This window comes from Passer montanus, unplaced genomic scaffold (genome assembly GCF_014805655.1).
Source record: "Passer montanus isolate IOZ18808 unplaced genomic scaffold, ASM1480565v1 scaffold68, whole genome shotgun sequence".
NCBI lineage: Eukaryota > Metazoa > Chordata > Aves > Passeriformes > Passeridae > Passer > Passer montanus.
Genome location: NW_024371926.1, coordinates 1,443,391 through 1,461,816, shown reverse-complemented (window position 1 = coordinate 1,461,816; position 18,426 = coordinate 1,443,391). Strand labels below are relative to the sequence as shown.

At 42.7% G+C, this 18,426-nt stretch overlaps 1 protein-coding gene across 6 annotated transcripts in view; it reads right to left on the bottom strand.

Annotated features, from left to right (window-relative positions):
• Window positions 1–1,899: 1,899 nt before the first annotated feature.
• The window catches only part of RLF (RLF zinc finger), a 37,439-nt gene continuing 20,912 nt past the window's right edge, over window positions 1,900–18,426 (bottom strand). For 5 of the 6 annotated variants that reach the window (XM_039729266.1, XM_039729270.1, XM_039729267.1 and 2 more), the window contains 4 exons: window positions 10,516–10,718; window positions 8,834–8,970; window positions 7,374–7,515; window positions 1,900–7,204 (listed from right to left, as the gene is read on the bottom strand). In XM_039729266.1, the coding sequence (XP_039585200.1) occupies window positions 2,477–7,204; window positions 7,374–7,515; window positions 8,834–8,970; window positions 10,516–10,718 (5,210 nt within the window). In that variant the 3' untranslated portion in view covers window positions 1,900–2,476. Of the gene's footprint in view, window positions 7,205–7,373; window positions 7,516–7,848; window positions 8,012–8,833; window positions 8,971–10,515; window positions 10,719–18,426 lie in introns of those variants that run through there. The other variant, XM_039729271.1, reaches the window with a different exon arrangement.

Genomic DNA, 18,426 nt, shown 5'->3' with positions numbered 1-18,426 from the left:
GCAGTGCATGGAGTGCCACATCACCACAGGAAAATGCCTCCAAGCTGCTTTTATACAGCCCAAAGCAACTCAACCATTTTCTAAATGCAGCTCTTGGACTGAGGAATGTTGCAGGACTTGTCTCCATACCTGGCAGAGAGAAATGTCTGTCTGTCTTGTCCTGTGGTATACCCCAGCCTATGGAAAGAACAGGACTGGACAGAAGGACGCTGCAGAACAGGCTCTGTAACACCAGAGGTGCAGTGAGTGCCAGTGAGTGCCAGTCTGGCAGTGTGCACTCTGCACTCTGTGTGGTTTGCAGGCACACAGGAACTCATCTGGCAAAAGCAGAATTGCATCTGAGGAAGCAAGTTTCACATGCAACTTGTTTTGTGGGACATACAGCTGCTTGACTTGAAACTGGTTTCCAAACCTCCAGGAATTTACTACTCATGCTGTGCACAAAGGGACAGGTTCTTCTCTGGGATACTCAAACCCTGAGAGGGTAACAGGGTCTCTATGGCCCAATACCTGAAGCAGCCACCACAAGTCTATTGAGTTTGCTGTTCAACTCTTCTCCTGTTGTGAGATCTTGAAGATTCAAGTATGTTAAAACAGGTCTCAAACTTGAAATTAAAAGGTACTTCATTATATTAGAAAAAGAAATTACTTTGGAGCACACTGAAGGCTGTCTGATGATGTTGCAGTATTTAACCTTTTGACACAGCTTACTTCCATTTTTAGAACTTTGTGAGAAGATTGATGCATCATCTTTCTTTCATTAAAAGAAGCTTTATAGTTCAGTTGACACAGCTTACTTCCATTTTTAGAACTTTGTGAGAAGACTGATGCACCATATTTCTTTCATTAAAAGAAACTTATAGTTTAAAGAGGAAATTACATTAAAGGCTAGGCAGTAAGCTACACTTCTCTTGCTTAGTGTATGATTTTTAACCTAACTTTTAAGGATGCCCAAATAACTTTATTTTCCTAACTGTGGTACAAAGATGCCATTTCAGCTACACTTCTCTTGCTTAGTGTATGATTTTTAACCTAACTTTTAAGGATGCCCAAATAACTTTATTTTCCTAACTGTAGTACAAAGATGCCTCATTTTGGTCATACCACAGTTCACTAGACAGTTTGACAGCTGCCATCATTTCTGCACCCAATCAATATCCATACTCTGTTTTAAACATTTCCCAAAGTTTTTTCCATTCCCTTTCCACTGCTGCTTTTTAGATCACAGTATAAAACTGTGATTTTAGAAGTCCCAACAACACCCAAACCCTCAGACAGTCAGAAGCTGCGATCTGTTTTAAACATTTCCCAAAGTTTTTTCCATTCCCTTTCCACTGCTGCTTTTTAGATCACAGTATAAAAGTGTGATTTTAGAGACAGTCAGAAGCTGCGATTGCTGCTTGCTCATTGGAATCCCCATGGAGATGGGGAAATACTCCCTAGAGGACAGTGATTGTGGGCCTTGTGATGTAGCCATGTGTGGTAAGAAATGCAATACAGAACAAGAAACAGAGCTTAAAATGTTAGCTGACTCTTCTGCTGAATCTTCCAGCTGGTGTCATAGCCTGCTGTGTTCTGTTTCCAGGTCACATCTCACAGTAACCATTTTGGAAATACACCTTTCATGGGGGCACTGGCATTGTGCCAGGGTCAAACCATGACACGAGCTGTCATTCATTGTCCAAAAAGCTACCCAGGGAACTCTAGATGGATACTGGTACTTTCATGTGACACAACCTGCTTGGAAGTCTGGCAACACTCATCACACACTCAGGTGGTGCCAGACAGTCTCAGGAAACACCCTCTGCCTTTAAAGAACAAAGACCTTCTCAAGCATAACTGTAATTAGTAACCCTGTACTAATTATAGTTCTTTCAAGTCTGAAAAAAGCACAGAGAATGTTGTAAAATAAAATGTAATACTTTACTTTTCTGTATCTATTTTATCAGTCTGATAAATTATCTACAAATGCATAAAACTTAAGCAACACTGTCCAATGCATTCAGAATGGTCCCAAACTCAATTACAAGTAAAGCACATTAAAGATTTACTGTACAGTAAACAAATGGGTGAAAAACTGTAATTTATTGAAACTCATAACTCAAAAAATATAAGATGCTGTAGTGTACAATATGTTACACAAAGCACCCTGGGGTGCACATTCAAGTCAAGTAATAACTCCATCGCCCCCCAAACCCTGGTACCCCAGTACTTGTTCCATATACAATCATGCACATTTACTCAAGAGGAAGCCCCCAGTATTCTGATGTGTTAAATAGCACCAAAATCAGCATTGTTCATTGAAAAAAATGGGGAGCTAAATTAACTTGGCCATTACTTTTGACAGATATTATACATTCATGGAATTAAACAGTCAAAACTAACCTAAAAAGTGTGTACTGTAACAATTACTGTTCTAATTTGAAGTTCTCCCCGTACAGCAGTAGTGGAGGCTATCTGCTCTAAGCAAAGCTACTTATGTACTTCCTACACACAGCTCATCTGCCTTTTTTGTTGGAAATAAATCTATGAGAGGTGTGGAAAACTTGGATCTTTCAAGAACTACGACTGGTCGTAAGTAATGCAGCTGTTTTAAGGCAAGGTCTCCACAGTCCGTTAGGGCCTTGTCCAAGATTGCCCTCAGGTTTTCTAAAGAAGGGGCAGATGAGGACTCTGACAGCAAGGGCTGGATCTCTGTTAGCTGCCCAGGATTATTTGGGGTTATGATTACATTTTCATCACTTACAAAGTTGTTTACTGGTGTATCCCCTTGACTGTCTCCCTCTTTTTGCAACGTCTCATCTACTGGCAACTGCTCAGGAGACTCCCATTCTACGACCTCATCACAATCATCATCATCATCATCATCTTTTCCCTCACTTTCCTGAATAAATTTTAAAAATGAAGACTCAAACCCCATTGGTTTATATGTCTTTAAATCAAATGGTTTGGACACAGGAGGCTTTTGAAATTTGTCTTTTGTAGCACAAAGAACATTTCTTTTTGCATTCTGATTAACCGCACTATGTTGACATCCTTCTGGGTCTTTCTCTCTTGGCAACTCTAACTGTAAACTGCACAAAGAAGAGCTATTTTCTCTTTCACTGCTTTCAGAAAGATCTTCAGTTTTACACACAGCTGTCTCCCTGGTGTTAGGCTCTTCAAAACAGGTGCTCTTTGAACTGTGGTTGTATTTTAAAGTGCCTGAATACACAAAGGCACTGGCATCACAACTCGCACTACTCGGTGAACGTTGTTTTTGGTCATCATTACTCGCATCAGGAGGATCACATGCAGGGTTTGGAACAAGGGGTTTGTCACTTTCCTGCACAGGCTCAGAATTAGCTGATTGATCCTCATTAACTTCTACACCTTTTTTATCCAAGTCTGAAGCTGTGTCAGAGCAAGACTGCTTTTCAATCATGATGCCACATTTGACACAAAGGACGAGTTTCTGAAGGCGCTGCTCGATGTACATGTTGGTCATCTGGTGCGTGCGCTTGTAGTGCCTCACGATGCTGCTTTCCAGTTTGACCACAGACAGGCACCCCTGCACCATGCACGGGTACTGCGTCTGGTTAGACTTCTCTTTGCACATTTGTAGGGCTTCCTCTTTTGTTTTGAAACTCAGCAAATGCTTTTCCCTGCTTCTGTTAATTCTTTTAGCTTTTTCTTTTAATTGCTTCCCATTCTGCTTGCTTGTGCCAAAGCTGTCTTTCAAACAATTTTGCTCACTTTTATCTCTATCTTCATCATCTTCCTCCTCTTTCTGATTTCCAAAGAGACTATCATAATATTCACTGTGTCTGAAATATACATGTTGAGAATAGTGACTGTAATTTGTGAAAATTCGATTGCAGCCATTAAGGTCACAATGGATTTCAAAATCTTTGTTTAATTTTTCTTCATTGGCATGTTCTTCTATTAGGTGTTGTTTAAGCTTATTAAATGTATAAAATACAGCATGGCAGTGGGCTTGGTTACAAGCAAATCTGGCAGACTCAGCTTCAGAAAGCAGTTTTTGATCCTCTAAGATTTCATTGTGGAAGTCACTACAATGTTTAGCAAGAGCTTTAGAACACAGAAAACGCTTACCACACTCTTTGTGTTTGCATGCAAATATTTTTTTACATTTGACAAGTTCCCTTTTTGTTCTTGCTTTGTCTTTTTCTAAGCAGAGCTGCTCCTTGTTATACTGGTGAACAGTTCTGTAATGGCGAATCAAACCTTTCTGGTTTGTGAATGCTGAGTTGCAGCTTTTATGTATACAATGAAATGGTTTGTGGTACTTATGCAATATGTAACATAAGTTTCCTTTAGCAACTGTTCTTTTGCTTCCTCTTCCCTGTCTTGCTTCCAGTTCTTCCCTATGACTGTCCAGAGAAGTTATGTTAGATGTTTTTCTTGTTACATCATTGTCTGTCTCTTCATTGGACTCCAAATCAGTCTCAGAACAGCAGTCTTCCTTTTTTGGGTGACACAGCTGTTCGGAGTCCGAATGTCCAGAGAACCCAACGCTGTTTGCACAGGCAGGCACTGGAGCAGTGCTATTCTTATGCATGTCCTCTGTACACAAACCTACATGATCAAATTTTTCACCAGGACATGCCTTGTGAGCCACCCTCTGACAGCCAATTTGATGTTTGTTTCTATAGTGAATTCGAAGATGTGTTTTTCTTGTAAATGATCTTTGGCAAATATGACACTTAAATGGTGAATACCGATGCTGGAACATATTGAGCTGAAGAACCATTTCCTTTGAATAGTTATGCTTTTTAACATAATGCATTAAGAGAGCTTCTCTGGTCACAAACTCACATGTACATCCGTGACATTCACAGAAAAATGGTTTAGCTGCCAGTTGAGTAAGGTACTGGCTGGGTAAATTATCTTCTTGCTCTTGAAGGTGAAATTTTGAGGTAGCTTCATCAACTGACTCAGGGCACTTGGCATCCCTAGATGAATAGCCCAGAAAAGACTTTTGTCTTGAAGAATTCTGAATGTTATTTTTTAAGCTTAGATGTTTCAAGCCTAACATTAGTTCCAACATGTTATCTTCAATATCTAGTTCTTTAGAGCTGTCATAAAAAGATGTTTCTGGGGAAGAAGGACAAGTCTCTTCCCTCAGGCCACTGCTTCCTTTAGAATCTACAGCACAACACACACTTTCTGGAGAGTCAGCATTTGTATCAGAATTATGACCTAACTCTGGACTCATATCTGTAGGGGATTTACTGTCCTGAGCATCACTCAACAGATCGAGAAAGTATTTAGTTTTCATTTCCATATTTCTTTTACCTTTAAAGTTGTATGGATGGACCCTTCGAAGGTGCTTTTGCATACTTCTGGAATTTTTGTGGGTGGAACAGCAGCCTTCAAAACCACAGGAAAGATTTTTTTCATCAAAGCAAACTGCCACATTGGAGCACTGTTGTTTCATATTTGCTGGATGGAAGACTCCTTCCTGGGACACGACAAAACCTGGAACTGACTGGTTGTGAGCCACTGCTCCAAGCAGCTGTGGAGATGTCTGACCTTGGCTTGCTGCAGCATCTGCCGTGTGCTTCCCACAAAGCAGGCTGCAATTACTTTCACTGTTGAGATCTTCACTGTCAGAGAGAGATTCTTCCTTCACCTGTGGAATTTCCTGAGAGCCTGAGGGATCCAAGTTATCATTCAGATTGGAATTTTCAGATTGTTCAAGCAGCTGAGACTCTGGAAGATAACTGGATTTTTCTTCTGAAACCAACCCTTCAAGGTTCAGCGTTTGCTTCCCTTCCCCATTTGACACTTTAATATCATGTGCTGCAAGGTGATTCTGAAATTCAGTCTTTGAATAATAAAACTTTTTGCAACCAAAGTAATTACAAGTGTACGACGCATCCCTGAAGTGCTGCGCCTCGTGATGGTAAAGCTGCCCCAAGTCACTGAAAACAATATTACAGCCATTTAGCTCACACTTATAGCGAAGATCGTCGTGGGTCTGTTTGTGGTTGAGCAGCTCGTTGACCGAGCCGAACCTGGCGTAGCAGTCCATGGACACACACATGTAGGGCTGGGGCCCGCAGTGCACGCGCTCGTGCTCCCGCAGGTGGAAGGAGGTCATGAAGTGCCGGCGGCAGAACGCGCACTTCTCCCTCCTGTTCTTCATGTCCAGGTAGTGTTTTGCATTCTCGTCGTTGTTTTGATGTTCAGCTTTCAGATGGACACTTAAGTACTTAAACTGTTTAAATACTCTGGAACAATCTGTCCCAGGACAGGGGTAGATGTCTCTGTCTTGCAGCTGGCAATTTTCCAGTTGGCTGAATGTGACATATTCCTCTGTGTCATCCTCAAAGCTTTCAGGGAGCTGTGCCTGGTGTGACCTTTCTGGAAACACTGGGGGTGGGCTGCTGGAAGCTGTTGCCTTTTGTGGTGATCTCTCTTTTTTCAGAATTATTTTCTTTTTAGGTCTGTGTGTTCTGCTAGGTGGCATTTTAACATGTTCCATTACATGTGGTACAAAAAATTCCTTTCTCTTGAACTTTTTTGTGCAAACAGGACATGTATAAATACCATCTTCCATGTGCATCTTAGAATGATGCAGTATTCTGGCCTCTATACACTCCCTTTTGCAGAGCACACAAAAAAACTTGTATTGAAGCCATCTCTGGTATCTTTCTGAAGAACCAATTGGTTTTTTTACTCTTGCTTTTTCCTTAGGGTGGCTCATCGTGTCTTTCCCATCATAATACTTGTGTTCTTTTGTCTCATCATAGTCACTGAAGAAAGTTTCTAACATGTCAGTTTCATTGAGTGACATATGGCAGCCTGCATCATCCTCAGAATCAGAAGCTACCTTCCCTAACAGTTTAAGACAATGCCTCTTCAAAGTCTTCCAGTCCCAAAATTCAGGGTCAAATGGCCAATATGCTTTCAAAGCTAACAGCAGTTCACAGCGGAGTGAATTTGGAACCAGTGCGTTTTCTTCATCAAATTTTTGGTCTGGCTGCATATAGAGCTCTTCCAAGGCATTAAATCCACTCAAAGTTGGCTCAAGTAAGAATTCTGTGAGCTGACAGGCTCTTCTAACTTCAAGGTCTTCTGGTAAAAGGCAAGCAATTGTTTTGCACACTGATGTCTTCATTTCATCGCTTCCGTTGGACCTGATCTGAAGGGCTCTCACACACAACAACACAGACACAGCAAGTCCTGCTTCCTCTGCCTGTTGAAAGAAAACAGAAGATTTTTATTAGTATGTTCTTAGGGATAATCAGAAACTATGAATAATGAAATAAGCTATATTTTTTTTCAGTTCAATAGAATTATTAAGAAAACAATAAATTAATGTAGACAGCTCTAGCTGTGCCCAAAGACTCAGGACTGTTACTTACTTCAGATTGTATGACTCTTATCAAGAAAAATAGATGCTGTAGTGTCTTGGCAATGATGCCAAACTGACGACATCTCTCCAAAAAGGAATCTAAGGAAGGATCTATTCTTCTCTGCAGTTTGCTCCAGAAAAGTGTCAGTTCCCTGCGAAGAGTTGAAAGCAGAATGTAACAACATTGCAGATACACACAATCTGTGCAGTCACAGTGTGTCGGTTCAGAGCTGATGCCAAGAAAAATGTATGTGTTATTCAAGGACAGCACACACTTCAATTAGGTCCTGATCTCCGAGTGACACTGAAGAGAACTGCTCCTGTGCCCCAGTCCAGCCCCAGATCAAACCCCAGTGTATCCCCTGACCCTTACAGGGGAAAGACACTGGCACTGGGATTCATCTCACTTAATGCACACATCTATAGCTGCAGACTTCCTTTCTAGACAAAAAAAAACCCCAGTCCCACACTTCCAGAGTCTTTACCTCTCATGCAGAAATTTAAAATGGGTAAGATGAATCATAACAGAAAGTTGCCACTTCTCTTCCAATAAGCAAGCAGATGTACAAGGACTGCTAGGTACACTACTAGAACTTCAAATGATACACCTCTGCAATGTCAGCATTGCCATTAGACACAAGACTTCATTCTCCCATCTCATCCCCAGGGAAGGCACCTGGAACTTGAGAATTCTTGGGGTTACAGAAATTATAAAAATATAAAAAGGCTCTTGGAGGGGAAGTGGAGAGAAGCAATGGGGTGTTGCTTCTGCTCATTCCTAATACTGACATCTCTCTGGAACAGGTCCAAAAAATGCACCAGACTTTCATGGGGCCAAGTATTCCCAAGGGAAGAACAGACTGACAACAAACTCTGTGGAACCACAAAGCCAGGGGTTTACTAGCAACCCACAAGACTTCATTCTCCCATCTCATCCCCAGGGAAGGCACCTGGAACTTGAGAATTCTTGGGGTTACAGAAATTATAAAAATATAAAAAGGCTCTTGGAGGGGAAGTGGAGAGAAGCAATGGGGTGTTGCTTCTGCTCATTCCTAATACTGACATCTCTCTGGAACAGGTCCAAAAAATGCACCAGACTTTCATGGGGCCAAGTATTCCCAAGGGAAGAACAGACTGACAACAAACTCTGTGGAACCACAAAGCCAGCAACGCTGCTCTAGCAACGCTGAGAGCACTGACCCACCACCACTGACACATCTGTTACCCCACAGAAGTGTTCATGCCAATAGTGTGAGTGCTATTTCAGTTTTAAATTGCTTAAACATTACTTTTCTCTAACTGCTCTATCAGCATAGCAACTTGTGACAAAATAAGTAATTCTCTAGGAAGAGCTTCAGTCTGATGCACTTCTCAAGTACAGGGTAAATCCACCTTCTCTACATATTTTTGTACTATATTCACTCAATTCTAGCTAGTGAGAAACAGTTAGCAGAAGCAGCTTGTACTTACCAAGAGCAATACACATTTGCTGTTTGAAGCTGATGGGTAAGATATGTTGTACAAAGAATAAATGCAGTATTTTCTTGTCCCTCAGATTCCAGATTACATATGATGTCTAGTACCTCTTTGCAATCCACCTTTGCAATCTTAAAGAAAATTAAAAAGAAAAGGCACTTTATTCACAGTATATTTACAAAAGAAATGCACATTTACTGTATCAAAGTCTCACAAACAAAACATTGTCTCCCATACCCCAAGATCATGCCACACCTTTCAGCTACAAAATGGTATGAGAAGTTCACCTGTTAGTTCTGAGCCCTTCTCAGTATTCGTTTTCTTTGGGACAACCTTCCACTTTGGGCAGCTTAGCTAAAGATTTGCATGCAGGCAACCATCTACCTAAAACTTCCCATTCCGTCTCTCTGCACTTACAGGGATTCCTGTGTTACCTTTGAAAATTAGAAGCCAGGTCCAAAAAGATCAAGAGCTGTGAACAAGCCAGGCTCTTGCTCTCTTCATCCCTAGGTGCTCACTCTGAACAACCACATTTCAAAACATGATGATAGAAACAGAAGCGTTTAGAGTAGTGTGCTGATTTTGGCTGGGGAAGAGTTAATTTTCTTCCTCGTGGCTTTGGGATTTCTGCTGGACACAGGGTTGATGACACAGAGATGTTTTTGTCATTGCTGAGCAGCACTCACACAGAGCAAAGGAAGCTGGGAGTGCACAGGAGGCTGGAAGGAGACACAGCCAGGCCAGGTGACCCCAGCTGACCAAAGGGATATTCCAGACCATGACATGGCCACTCCATACAGCAAGGGAAGGAGGAGGAAGGGGAGCATGTTGAGAGTTGGCATTTGTCTTCTCAAGCCTCCATTATGCACAATTGTGCCTTGTTCTTCTGGAGGTGCCTGCTCGTGGGTAGAACTGAATTAATTCCTGGTTTTGCTTTGCTTTTGTGCATGGCTTTTGCTTCACCTTTTATATTGTCTTTACCTCTACCTGCAAGTTTTCTCACTTTTACCCTTCCACTTCTGTTCCTGGTATCACTGGTAGGGGAGTTGAGCAAGCAGCTATGAGGGGATTTGGTCTAGCTAGGGTTAAACCACGACAAGGAGACAAATCCCAAGGAGGTTCTGCAATGTCTACTTAAAGAAGAACATATCTGTGTATCAAACCAGGGTGTCAGCTTGGATATAAGCCACAAAGTAATTATGAAGAGCATTTACTAAGACAACACTAGATTTTAATACATTTTTCCACTGGATCTATTCAGCTTCACAGAACAGACTGTGTTCTAGCAATATGTACTTTAAACAGCTGTTGATATTATAAACATTTCAAACTTCTTGCTCATCATGAAAAACAACGACAGAGAACAAACAACAGGAAGTTAAACTGATTTTTGCAGACATCTCATTCAGCAGGAAGAGCAGAAGCAGGGATATTAACCCAGTTTCCCATTCAGGCTTGACATGAGTTCATTCAGCAATGCCAGCACTTTCTAGGGTCCACTGACTTTTGGTGTTCAGCTTGAGACCCAGAACTGACCTCTTGCAGAAGACATTTCCAGAGCAATTCACAAGCTGCAAGGCCTTGCAGATGTGTCAGTTTTGCATTTGATAAAGTAAAATACAGCAGATTTTGGGGGGAAGGAAGGAAGTATTAAAAAGGGACTATAGGTTACTAACCTCCTTAATGGAGTCTTCATTAGGCAGCATTGAACACACACATGTGATGTAGGCTTGGCGAAAAGATGAAACATTTGCAATTTCTGGAGAATCTGCACACAATTTTGACAAGAAGGTGGCTTGGGGGATGCAGTTTGACTTCATCAAATGTTTTATTCGCATCTGCAGAAAGGAAGGCCCTTCTCGTGTAATCAATTTATTAGCTAGGAAAAGAAAAAATCCTTTGAGAACAGACCAATTTACAGGTGACACCTAAATGAAATTGTCTCACTGCATTTACACTTCTTCACCAATGTGTGCAGTGAATGTGTTTTTAGGAAACTCTAGGCATGGTGACAAGTGACAGCAATGGACTCTTCTCCCAAACGCAGCAGGAAGAGAATGTTGGGCTACAGAAAACAGACCCCACACAGCCACCCCCCACCATGGCCCCCAAAAGGCAGCACCATTAAAGATGTATGTCCTTGAGCAGTGGCTAAAGGACACTGATCACACCAGACAGATACCAGCAGTTTAACTGAGGCTCAGAATCATCACCTTTCAACTGCAGCTTTATATTCCAAAAATAAAAAAATATTTTAAGTCATTCATTACATGCTTTTCAACTGGAAAATTTTCCACCCAAGCTGTTAAAACTCCATGTAATGCCAAAATATGTAAAATGAAGTTGAGGGTAAAAATATTATCTTTGTGAACTTTTGAAAAATTGTGCTAAAGACATTCTAGGCTTATGCTCTTAAACAAGCAAATATTACTAATCACGATGAGACTTGATGAACAAATTCAGTAATAAAAATTCAGATTATTTTTGTAAATAGCAAGCAAAATTTATTTATTTGGATTAAATACCTCACAGATTTAGTTCCGTGCTCTTCCCAGGTGTTTATCATAAAAACAGAATTCAGTTGGAAGGGACCTGCAAGTCCTGCTCCTCAAAGCACTACCTCAAATTAAACTGTATGAGTAAGAGCATTGGCCAAATGCTCCCCGAACTCTGGCAGGTTTGGTGCTGTGACTTTTCTGGGGAGCTTGTTCCAGTATCCAACCACCCTTGGGGTAAAGAACATTTTCCTCATGTCTAACCTGTGCTTACCCTGACAGCTTCATTCCATGTCCTCCTGTCCTGCTGCTGGTCACCAGACACAGGAGAGCAGCACCTCCTCCTCCTCACAGCCTTCCTGAGGAAGGTGCAGACTGTGATGGGGTCACCCTTGAGCATTCTCTTCTCCAGGCTCAACAAGCCAAGAGACCTCAGCTGCTGCTCGTAAGGAGGAGCCTGAAGGCCTCCCCCCACCTTGGCCACAATCCAGTAGCCTGATGTCCTTTCTGTACTGAAGCACCCAAAACTGCTCAACCCAAAGCAGGACTCAAGGTGAAGCCACCTGAGCACAGAAGAGCTGGACAGTCCCCTCCCCTGGACTGGCTGTGCCTGCTGCACCCCAGGACACATTTGGCCCCTCTGGCTGCCAGGGCACATTACTCATACTCAAGTGGCCATCAACCCAAACCCTCCAGATCTCTTCCACAGGGCTCCATCTCTGAGTTTGTCCATGTAACCAGGATTACCATGTCCCAGGTGGAGAATTCATTGCTTACTCTTGTTAAAGTTCATAAGGTTGGTGACTGCCCAGCTCCCTGGATCACTCTATAAAGCCTCTGCTCTCAAAGGAGATCACAGATCCTAACACAGCAACATCAGCACATTTATTTCATGTACATTCAACTTCCACATAACATAATTTATGAAGACATTAAGGAAACCCCACCACTGACTGCTCACCAGCCTGACAATCTCATTTACTGTAACTCTTTGCACCTGACCTATCAGCTCACTCTTCACTATGGATTTATCAAGCTGTGTCCTGGACATTTAATCCAGGGATGCTGTGAGACAGCATCAAAAGCTTTGATTAAGTACATGTACTTGGTTTGATACTGGCCAAATACCAGGCACCCACAAAAGTCACTCACTCACTCCCCTGCTACAGCTGGGTAGAGGAGAGGAAAATTTAATGAGGAGAGAAAAATTTAGTGAAGGCTTCATGAGTTGAGATAAGAACCAAGAGAAAACATTCATGGGCAAAACAAGCCCAAGGTAGCACTACAAAGTGAGTTTAATTACTAACAAAATCAGAGGAGGATGAGAAGTAAAATAAGCCCTCAAAACCACCTTTTCTTCCTCCAACCCCTCCCTCCTTCCCACTGTCAGTGCAGGGAGATGGGTTTTTTGGTCAGCTCATCACCCAAGGTTTTTCTTCTGTTGCTGAAGGAGAACAGTCCTTCCCCTGTGACACTGTGGGATCCCTCCGACAGGAGACACTTCTCCCAAAACTGCTGCAGCAGTGGGTCACTCTTCCATGGGCTGCAGTCCTGCAAGGACAGGCTGCTCCAGCCTGGGAGCAGGGCCCCGTCTCTCCACTGGATCACAGCTCACAGCCTCCTCCAGGCACCCACCCCTCCAGCAGGGGCACCTCCCCTCGGGCTGTGGGTGGATCTCTGCATCCCCCATGGATCCCCAGGGGCTGTGGGTGCATCTCTGCATCCCCTGTGGGTGGATCTCTGCCTCCCCCATGGACTTCATGGGTTACAGGGGCACCATGTTTCACCATGGTCTCACCACAGCCTGCAGAGGAATCTCAGCTCTGGCATCTGGAGCACCTCCTCCCCCCTTCCTTCTCCACTGACCTTGGTGTTTCCATGTTGCTTCCCTCACATGTTCTCACCTTCTCCTCTTCTCTAGCTAGAATTCAAATTGCTCCCCTTTTTTTTTTTTTTTCTTAAATCTGTTATCACAGAGGCCTTACCATCATTTCTAATTGGCCCAGCCTTGGCCAGCAGCATGTCCAGCTTCAGAGCCATCAGGGACTGGCTCTGCTGGACACGGTGGAAGCTTCCAGCAGCTTCTCACAGAAGCCACCTCCATGCCCCCCCACTACCAAAAATCAGGCTGTGCAAAACCAACATGATGAAATCATATGCTTCAAAATATCTGTGGTGCTATTTCCAGCTTAACATAAATATCTTCACAAAGCCTTGATATGAGTCTCCAGATCTGTACATCATTCAAAGGACTCTTTGAATTAAGAGATGGTTCAACACATGCTTACACTACATGCAGTAATGCATATGAACCAAGGAAAAAACTGGCTGATGAACTGTACAAGAAATCATGGAAATGCATGAGACATTCTGATAAAACACTAGAATGGTGTTCTGCAGCAACTGTAATCAGCCAGTTACCTCTGGTGCCTGCAAGAGACGCTGGATTAGTCAAAAAAGAATGTTTGCTTTAGACTGACAACTTAAGAAAATATTTATACTCAACAGCTCTTCCATTGCATTAGCATCTTATTATTACTATGTAAGGTGAGTAGTTAAGAAACCAGTGGTATGGCACATTTCTAAAAGAGAGGATGGCACATAACAAGAAAGTTTTCCTGCTTTCTGCACTTAAAATATTGCCCAAACAAGCAACAGTGTTTTCTAACAGACACTACCCTTGTTGGGAGAAAACTCACAATGTACACCTGAACAGAAAACTCATTTCAGGTGCCAGGTACATATCACATACCTGTAGTGGAGCTTACTTGTATTCTGCAGGAGTCAGCTTAGTGGTCCATTAGAGAATCATTTTAAGATTTAAATCTATGGTAAAGGTTTCTGTTTTTCACAGGAAAAACCTCTGAGCATTAAACTCTTGATCCAGCTGACACTTCACATTAAAGGAACTTCAATGAATAAAGCAGAAAGAACTGCCTGACCAAGAGGCAGCCTGCAGTAAGATCTCCAGTTGCTAGGAAACAAGCCTCCTCTCTTCCTTAAAAATTGCATCTGTATGACACTGTGCTTGACTACTCATCGAGGAAAGCTAACAGTGCTTCAATATGGGTATTTGATGTAAGAGACTGCTACCACAACAGATGGCCAGGAGATCACTGTTGAGGGAGAACTCCCACAAAGCTGGCTTACCCATTATCAGCTCAGCCACCTCTTCAAGTGGAACTGCTATTCATGGGCCTAGCAGGAATTTAGTGCCCACAAGCAATTCAAAACAATTCTCTAAGTCCCTATTCCTACACCTCTTGGCTCACAGAATACTTCTTTTTTTTCAGGTCCATAAGAGGAATAAAGGACATACTAGAAACAAAACAAAACAAAACTCTTTATCTCCTCTAAGAATTCTAAAGATTTCCTCTTGTTTACACAGCTAGACACGCACTTGGCAACTGCTTAAATGAAGTTTTACTAAAGTGTCAGAGCCAGCTAGTCAAGACATGGGAGGTATTTTAAGACTACTTGCAGTCAGTGAAATGAAACACTTTCAGTTTAACAGTTACATTTTTATCTTCCAGAACAAATGAGACAAACTCCGATGGAGGTGGATGCCCTGCCAGTGTGCACAAGAGGGTCTCAGCTTGCTGCAGTCTTTGAGAGTAGTCAGTAAGCAAATGCTCCCCGAGGGTGGCAGGTCTGTGCCCTCGGGCCAATTCTTTCACACCTAAACGAGTGTGTAGTGAGCTTTGCAAAGGAGGCAAACGACAAACTGAGCTCTTCTGTCATGCAGATGTAGGTGATGATGGTAGGAGCAAAATGCAGAAATGACTCACTAGTCAGACATCTGTCTTAGCTCTTAGCTTTACTCAAAAGTGGAAAGTTTCCTCTTCCTGAAAAAGGAACAAAAACCGAGGAATAGACAGCAAAATGAGAAGAGTTGTTTTCCTTCAGAGAACCTAATTTTGTACTCAGACCCAAATTTGTTACATTTCCATACATGTCCATGAACAGACTTTCTTGTTCCTTCTCTTCCTAGCTCTCCTGCTGTTATGTGTTCTGTCACAGTGTTCTATCAAGCTTCTCAAGACTAAAACAACTTGCTATAAAAAATCAGCACAGACATCCTGCAAGCCTTCCCTTCCAAACCCTTTAGCCAAAAGGGCAGTGCAGTTTCCAACTCTATACATATCTTAAGAGCTCTCTTAAGCCAGGACCAAAAAGTCCATAAGAGATTCCTCTCTTACCCAAAACACTTGCAGTGAAAGATAACTTAAGTTACACCACAATATTATGAATACAACCTTTACAAAGCATGGATGGCACTAGGGCATGAAAAGACTCTGTGATTACTACGATGAACATTCCAGGGAAACAGCACCCTCTTGGGTGAGTATTTCTGCTGAAAGTCCCTGTGGAAAAGGACAAAGGGACAGGTGCTGATGTGCAGTAAGGTATGTTAAGTATGCACAACTGGCACCGAGGTCTGTGTGTTATACAGCAGCAGTTGTTGCATGGTTATCCCAGCTGTCCTACAAACCAACTCTCATCAAGACAGACATAGCGAGTTGTTGGCATTCATCTGCTGCACTCAAGCTGACCCCAACCTCCTTGGTTCAGGGTTTGTTAAGACAAAAGTGGGGGAGAAGTCTTGGTATCCGTATTAAAGCTAAGTGCCTGAGGCACAGAACTACATGGGATGTCACAACTATGGTCCCACCAGAATGCTGGTATTGTTTAGTCACCTAAAAGGCCTAAGTTGAAATTATTTTTTTAAAGCCCATTCCTGAAGCAAATGTTAATGCCCCAACCAACCATCCTCAGCCAGCTGACAGTAAAAATTAGGAATCACCAGCCTAGCACATGGCAGTGCAATTTATTAACAGCCATAGAAGCAGCAGACAGAACCCAATGCAATCTGCTATGAAACTTGCTGTAACAAATTTGGCAACCCACATTTATATTTGATGTCAGTTCCCTTTCCAGGCCAGTGCATTAAAAAACAGAATTAAAATGAAGAACTCTAAACAAGAAAGGCAGGAACCTGACACACCTTCAGGACTGTTCACTCAACTAAGCATCTGATGATCATTACCACGAACTACCAGTTCACAAAACACAGCTTCAGCAAGGCACACTGAGCTACTCTCACATCTGGACTAGGAATGCTTTTCAGGAACTCATCACAAAACCCCAAAAAGCACGAAATACAAACCATTCAGAGAAACTAAGCTTTAGATGACTGAAAAAGACACTTTGAGAAGCTGCTGTTGTACTGAAGGTTAAAATGGCAGCTTAACTAAGGCAACTGAAAATCCATTGCACTGGAGCTCCTTCTGCAGCCCTTACTCCCAAGTCTAAAAGCAGAGTTGCCATCCCTTCTGGGACCTGTAGGAAGTACACTTTGATTCCTATTTCTATCAAATGGAGCCTGCTAGCACAGAACATCATAGAGATCAAAGAAGTGACACAAGTGAAAGAAGGAAGACAAACCTTGTAACTCATCAGTGACTTACAGTCTATTACAGAAATTAGCATTTACTTGATATGATTCTGAAGGTAACAAATGATTAAGTTAATTTAGTAGACATCTACAGATAGTTGCTTAACACCAACTCCAACCATGCCCTACACAAGGCCAAGAGACTAATTGCAGCTGCTCAGACAGAGCAAGCAGAAAAACAATCCAAGGTTTTCAAGATTGCCACAAATGCAAGACACATGGTAGAAGCAACATTTTAGGCAGGTATTCAACTTCTCAGAAGTACCCTTTACTTAAAAAGTCTAATGCTTTACTGGAGAAATGTGCTTTTGCCAGATTTGTCTAATACAGACTCCCGAGTCACATTCAGACTGTTTAGGTGTGCCTGTGGAGTATCCCAGGCTACCTAAAGATGCACGTGTGCAGAAGAGCTCCAATGAACATCACAGAACCACAGAATTAACTATACTGGAAAAGACCCTTGAGACCATCAAGTCCATGCCCTAACACCTCCTCATCAACTAAAGCATGGCACTGAGTGCCACATCCAGTCTGTTTTTAAACACCTCCAGGACCGTGACTCCACCGCCTCCCTGGGCAGACCATCCCAGTGCCCAATCATTGTTTCAGTGAAAATTTTTTTCCGAATGTCCAGCCTGCAATTCCCCTGATGCAGTTTAAGACTGTGGCCTCTTGGCCTGGGAGAACAGGCTGACTCCCACCTGACTACACCCTCCTTTCAGGTAGCTGTGGACAGTGAAAAGGTCCCCCCAGAGCCTCCTTTTCTGCAGGTGAAACAACCCCAGCTCCATCAGGCACTCCTCCTTGTTGCCCTCCTGTGGACATGTCTGAAGATCACAATGTCCCTCCTGAACTGAGGGCCCACAATGGACACAGCCCTCAAGGTGCAGCCCGAGCACAGGGGCAGCAGCACTGCCCAGCTCCTGCTGGCCACACCACTCCTGGGCCAGGCCAGCTGCCAGTGGCCTTCCTGGGCACGCTGCTGGCTCGTGTCCAGCTGCTGTCCAGCAGCACCCAGGTCCCGCTGTGCCTGGCCACTGTCCCCAGGCTGCAGTGCTGCAGGGGAGTGCTGTGGCCAAAGTGTAGAGCTTCTCAGAGAGTGTTTTTGAATGCAATCACTTTTATAAACTGTTGGTATTGTTGCTGTCACTGTTCAATTTCTTATCTCATTGCTGTTTACAAGTAAATTGTTCTTATCTCAACTCGGCCTTTGTCTCCCTCTCACCAGAGGGGGAGGGGGAAAAGGGAGCAGCTGAGTGAGGTTAAATGTTTCCAGCTGAGTTTAAACCACAACAGTTCAAATGCTTCTGCCATGCTATTAATACCTGACATGAAGGCTAGGGAAGACTCCAGTCCAAACTGGCTGCTCTTTTTTTAGCACAAGGAGCAACATATTGTCTCAATAAATGTAATATGTTTCTATTTATTTATTAAAATACTGACATACTTCAACTCAAAGAGAGGCTACCCAAAGCCAGAACAAAGGATTCTGCTATAGAAGAACACTTAAAATACCTTTTTTTTTTCTCCTTAATTTTTAAGACTTTATTTTAAACTCTTATTCCCTTCTGTATTAATTTAAACTTTAGACTACCAGAGGTAAACTGCAGTCTAGTGCACTGTTAATAAAACAGATA